The sequence below is a fragment of the Ammodytes marinus genome (genome assembly GCF_949987685.1).
Source record: "Ammodytes marinus genome assembly, chromosome: 23".
NCBI lineage: Eukaryota > Metazoa > Chordata > Actinopteri > Uranoscopiformes > Ammodytidae > Ammodytes > Ammodytes marinus.
In genome coordinates, this window is record NC_137227.1 from 17,240,134 (window position 1) to 17,245,133 (window position 5,000).

Sequence of the window (5,000 nt, forward strand, 5' to 3'; positions counted from 1 at the left end):
GGTCTCTGGTTCCTCCTCCCAGTAACCATGAGGTCTCTGGTTCCTCCTCCCAGTAACCATGAGGTCTCTGGTTCCTCCCAGTAACCATGAGGTCTCTGGTTTCTCCTCCCAGTAACCATGAGGTCTCTGGTTCCTCCTCCCAGTAACCATGAGGTCTCTGGTTCCTCCCAGTAACCATGAGGTCTCTGGTTCCTCCTCCCAGTAACCATGAGGTCTCTGGTTGGATCCCCGGCACCGGACAGGAGAGTGTTATTTGTAAAACTAGTGGTGGCTGCTATTACATCTACGGTGCCCCACCATCTCTACCATTGTGTCCTTGAGCAAAGACACTTAACCCCAAACTGCTCCAGGGGCGCTGTACTATGGCTGACCCTGCGCTCTGACCCCCTCTGGAGTGTGGTAACTTGAGAGGGGAGATGCGAAAAAAGATGAATTTCAATGTGCCTCGTGTAAATTGACTAATAAAGATAACTTAATAAGTCATTACTAGATTTATGGAGTGAGCTGTGAAGCCTGTTCTCATTAACATAGATTACCCGAGGTGATATTCTTTTATTAAAGGGGTCGTCAATAAAGCACATTCCTGATATCCCCATAGCAACAGGCAGAATAAATAACAATGGAGATAATATAAAGTTCGGCTCACGGAAGATTGGATATAAATATATAGTTTTTTTTTTATAGTTTTTTAAAGTTATTTTTATTTATTTATTTATTTTTTGGCATTTTTATGCTTTATTGATAGTGTAGAGACAGAGTTGAAATGGGGCAGAGAGGGGAGTGACATGCAGAGAACGACCGCGGGCTGGAATCGAACCCGGGTCCGCTGCTGGCCGAGGCAGCGGTGGTGCAGGTGTTTGTTTGTGTGTGTGGTGAAAAAAAAAAGACAATAAATACATATATTGTGAAAAAAAAAGTTAAGCTCACGGTAGAATGAATAACAATAGAGAGAATATAAAGATAGGCGGACGGGGGGCGCTCCGGTGGCGTAGTGGATAGAGCGCGTACCATATTGGCTCCGGCCTTCGATGCAGTGGTCGCGGGTTCGAGTCCGACCCGTGGACCTTTACTGCAGGTCATCCCCCCTCTCTCTCTCTGTCTCCCCATTTTAACTCTGTACTGTCTAATAAAGCTTGAAAATGCCAAAAAAAAGAAATTATCTTGAAAAAAAAGATAGGCGGACGGAGAGAGAGAGATGAGAACAGAGCTCACCTCGTAGCTTTCCCATTTCTGGACGGACTTGAGAGCTCCGATCCAGTCTTCCATTTCCTTCCGGCTCTCGGCACAAAGCATCAGCTTACGGAATGGAGTGATCACCTGAGGGAAAAGTAAACGGATTATTACAGTCTGAATTTAAAAGTGAAATGTTTTGTTTAACAGCTGTGAGAATACTTTAGTAGAGAGTGTCGCAAAAGATGCCAAAGTATGTCGATAACTCTTCATTTTGACCTGAAGGTGGCGCCAGACAAAACATGAAGGAACACCACAGATTAAAGGTGCACTGTGTAGATCCCGGGGAGGGGGATTTGTTTACATTTGCAAGAGCTTGTAGTTAGTTTATCAAGCAGATTTTCTCTGCATGGAATTCTTGGTATTGAAAAATTATATCTAGCATGGCAACGTGACCAACAGTTATTCAGATATTTCACTCATAATCACAGAAGTAACTTGGATTCATACTCTAACCGACATATTTACTAAATGTATTAATGGCAATCCATCTAATAGTTGTTGAGATTTTTCAGTATGAACTTAAACCTGCAGTGTGTAGAATGTTGGGTTTTATTTCCTAGCAGATTTTGTAGAAAGTAATTATAATATCCATAAGTACATTTAATTGAATGCATAATAACTGAATTTTTTTTTTTAATTATTATTTTTTCCCTTAGAAAGGGTCTCATATATGTCCATATTTCTGCATATTTTGGACCAAGGCCTAGTGCCACCATCTTGAAAGTGTCATAGTTGGAATGTCATCAGGTGCATTGTTTAAAATTTTGAATTGTTCTTGTCCTTGAAGGCCACTGTAGCTTCTGTTATTATTCAAAGGGGGTGGGGTTACCCAGGGAGCGTTGCATTCTAGAACTTACTTGATGATGTCATATTACACACTGCACCTTTAAGTGGTGGACAACATCAAAAGACCAATACCGTTGCCATGTCCACAAATTATAACACCGGCCAGTTTTTTTTTAATATATATATTTTGTCTTTTTAACCTTTTATTTGATAGTTCAAGTTCAAAATGTGTGTGTGTGTGTGTGTGTGTGTGTGTGTGTGTGTGTGTGTGTGTGTGTGTGTGTGTGTGTGTGTGTGTGTGTGTGTGTGTGTGTGTGTGTGTGTGTGTGACCAACTGTGTCTGCTCACCGTGAAGCTGTTGTTGATGTTCTTCGTGCTGGTCTCGGCCACGCTGGCGTCCGATAGATCGACCTCGTCAAATATCAGAGACTGAAGGGAAGACAGACAGACAGACAGACAGACAGACAGACAGACAGACAGACAGACAGACAGACAGACAGACAGACAGACAGACACACACACACACACACACACACACAGACACACAGACACACAGACACACAGACAGACAACGCTAACGTTAGCAAATTCTACACACTGAACCTTTACTAGCCCGTGACTGGTTCATTGGTTCTTACTAGCATTGGAATAATGGTACAATGTGTATGATCTTTAAAAGGACGAGTTGGTGATTATGAAGAATGCTTGTTGGGAGATCGTCACTGATTTCAACAACAAGCGTTCTCCAGAATCCCTGACTCCACCTTTAATCTGTGTTAACTTGTGATTTTGGCTTCAAAGCTCAATGAATTAGCCTTTGTAATGCGCATACAGGATCATAAAGATGAGTGGGAAGATCATTGGACAGCCACAGACCACCCTCACAGCCATATTTGAAAAACAGGCCATCAGGAAAAGTAGACGGATCATATCGGACCCCACCCATAACCTCAACAACCAGTACCACCTGCTACCTTCAGGAAGGAGACTTCGTTCCCTGCCCCTAAGAACCAAACGAGCCATGTCCACCTTTGTTCCAGCATCCATCAGGCTGTTGAATAAACAGTAGGCCCCCCAGCCCGCCAAACCCAACCCATTACTCCAGGCTTCAACCTATTGAAGCCTTCTCCCTACCCACAGGGTTTTTAGCTTTTAGCTTTTAAGAATTTATTTATTCTCGTACATGATACTGACTATTTATTGTTGAAGCATGTCTTGTTTGTATGTGCCTGACCACAAATGAAGTTCCCTCACGGGAAAAATAAAGTTCTTTGAATTTGAATTGAATTGAATTGAATACATTTAAAAAAGGCATTTAGATCATTTAAAAGGAGCTACGAGGAACTTTTAAATATTTCTTAAACATTCAAATTTTTCCTCTGATGCTCATAAATTACATGTCACAGCAAACGAGACCATCAGTGCAGAGAATGCTATTTTTATATAGTTTTGTCATGGGGTTTACGCTCACCCAGGAACAACAGCTGGCGTGGTAAAAACACTACCGCTTTTGTCCAAAGGGGGTGTTACCAAGGATTAACACAAACTGAAAGATGGTTCAGAGTGCAGCTGCACGCTTGCTCTCAGGAGCATCTCGATATGAACACATCACTCCTGTCCTGGCATCTCTTCATTGGCTGCCTGTTGTTTTTAGAATAGATTTTAAAATCCTCTTGTTTGTTTTTAAATGTCTAAATGGTCTAGCGCCATCTTATCTGTCAGAGATGATCTCTCTGCACAGTCCTGTCAGAGCACTGAGGTCCTCTGACCAATGTATTCTAGACTGTCCCAGGTCTAAGCTGAAGAGCAGGGGAGACAGAGCCTTCGCTGTAGCTGGACCCAAGTTGTGGAATTCTCTTCCTTTACATATCAGATATGCCACTTCTTTGGAAAATTTTAAATGTCTGCTGAAGACACATTTCTTTGCACTGGCCTTCGGAACCAGCTGAGCTGAGTATTTTCTTATGTGTTTTCTTTTGGTTTCTTATTTGTAATAAATGTGGATTATTTTATTATTATTTAACCTGTACAGCACTTTGGGGCAGTACCCGCTGTTTGTAAATGTGCTTTATAAATAAATTTGACTTGACTTGACTTGAAAGTTCCTCGGACCACCTTTAAAGTTCTTTCCCATATTCTTGTACCTTGCAGTCTTTGGCGTAGTAGAGGGTTCGGCCTCGGAGCTTGAAGTATCTCCTCTTCCATCTCTGGAAGGAGCTGGTTTGCTTCAACAGGATGCCTTCCTTCACACTCTTCTGTGGGCAGAAAGAGAAAGAGGGGGAGAGAGAGGGAGGGAGAGAGAGAGAGAGGGAGAGAGGGAGAGAGGGATAGAGAGGGGGATAGAGAGGGAGAGAGAGGGATAGAGAGAGAGAGAGAGGGATAGAGAGAGAGGGGGATAGAGAGAGAGAGAGGGATAGAGAGAGAGGGGGATAGAGAGAGAGGGAGGGAAAGAGAGAGAGAGAGAGGGGGATAGAGAGGGAGAGAGAGGGAGGGAGAGAGAGATAGAGAGACAGAGAGGAGGGGAGGGGTTAAGCAAATAAGCCTTCTCGGGGCGACTGTGGCTCAGTTGGTAGAGCGGGTCGGCCGATGATCAAAGGGTTGGTGGTTCGATCCCCACCCTGCAACCTGTGTCATAGTTGTTGTGTCCTTGGGCAAGACACTTAACCCACCTTGCCTCGTGTGAATGTCGATAGTTACCCTGCTGCTATCGGTGTATGAATGTGTGTGTGAATGGTAACGTGGGAAAGGAAAACAGGTCTCCCTTGTAAAAGAGTCTCCGGTCTCAATGGGATATACTGTATGTTAACACATAAGGAGAGGGAGAGATCAGTTTGGATAATGTCACTCATTACAGTTTATATTTTAAGGAGGGTTAGACACAGAGGCGGACTCACCACGAGGCAAAGTTAGGCAGTTGCCTTGGGCCCAAGCTACTAGGCTACTTTTTGAATTAAATACTGTATGCAGAAAAAAAAATCATG

General features: G+C 43.3%; 2 protein-coding genes across 2 annotated transcripts in view; one reads left to right on the forward strand and one right to left on the reverse strand.

The window, feature by feature from the left end:
* Nucleotides 1-5,000, forward strand: part of gpr185b (G protein-coupled receptor 185 b) — a gene marked incomplete at both ends in the record, with an annotated part of 171,215 nt that overhangs the window by 50,046 nt on the left and 116,169 nt on the right. The window lies entirely within an intron of this gene.
* The window catches only part of LOC307269414 (diacylglycerol kinase eta), a 39,940-nt gene that overhangs the window by 25,303 nt on the left and 9,637 nt on the right, over nt 1-5,000 (reverse strand). The window contains exons 2-4 of the mRNA XM_080052380.1: nt 4,164-4,274; nt 2,368-2,448; nt 1,213-1,317 (exon numbers count right to left, since the gene is read on the reverse strand). Of these exons, the coding sequence (XP_079908506.1) occupies nt 1,213-1,293 (81 nt within the window). The 5' untranslated portion in view covers nt 1,294-1,317; nt 2,368-2,448; nt 4,164-4,274. The remainder of the gene's footprint in view (nt 1-1,212; nt 1,318-2,367; nt 2,449-4,163; nt 4,275-5,000) is intronic.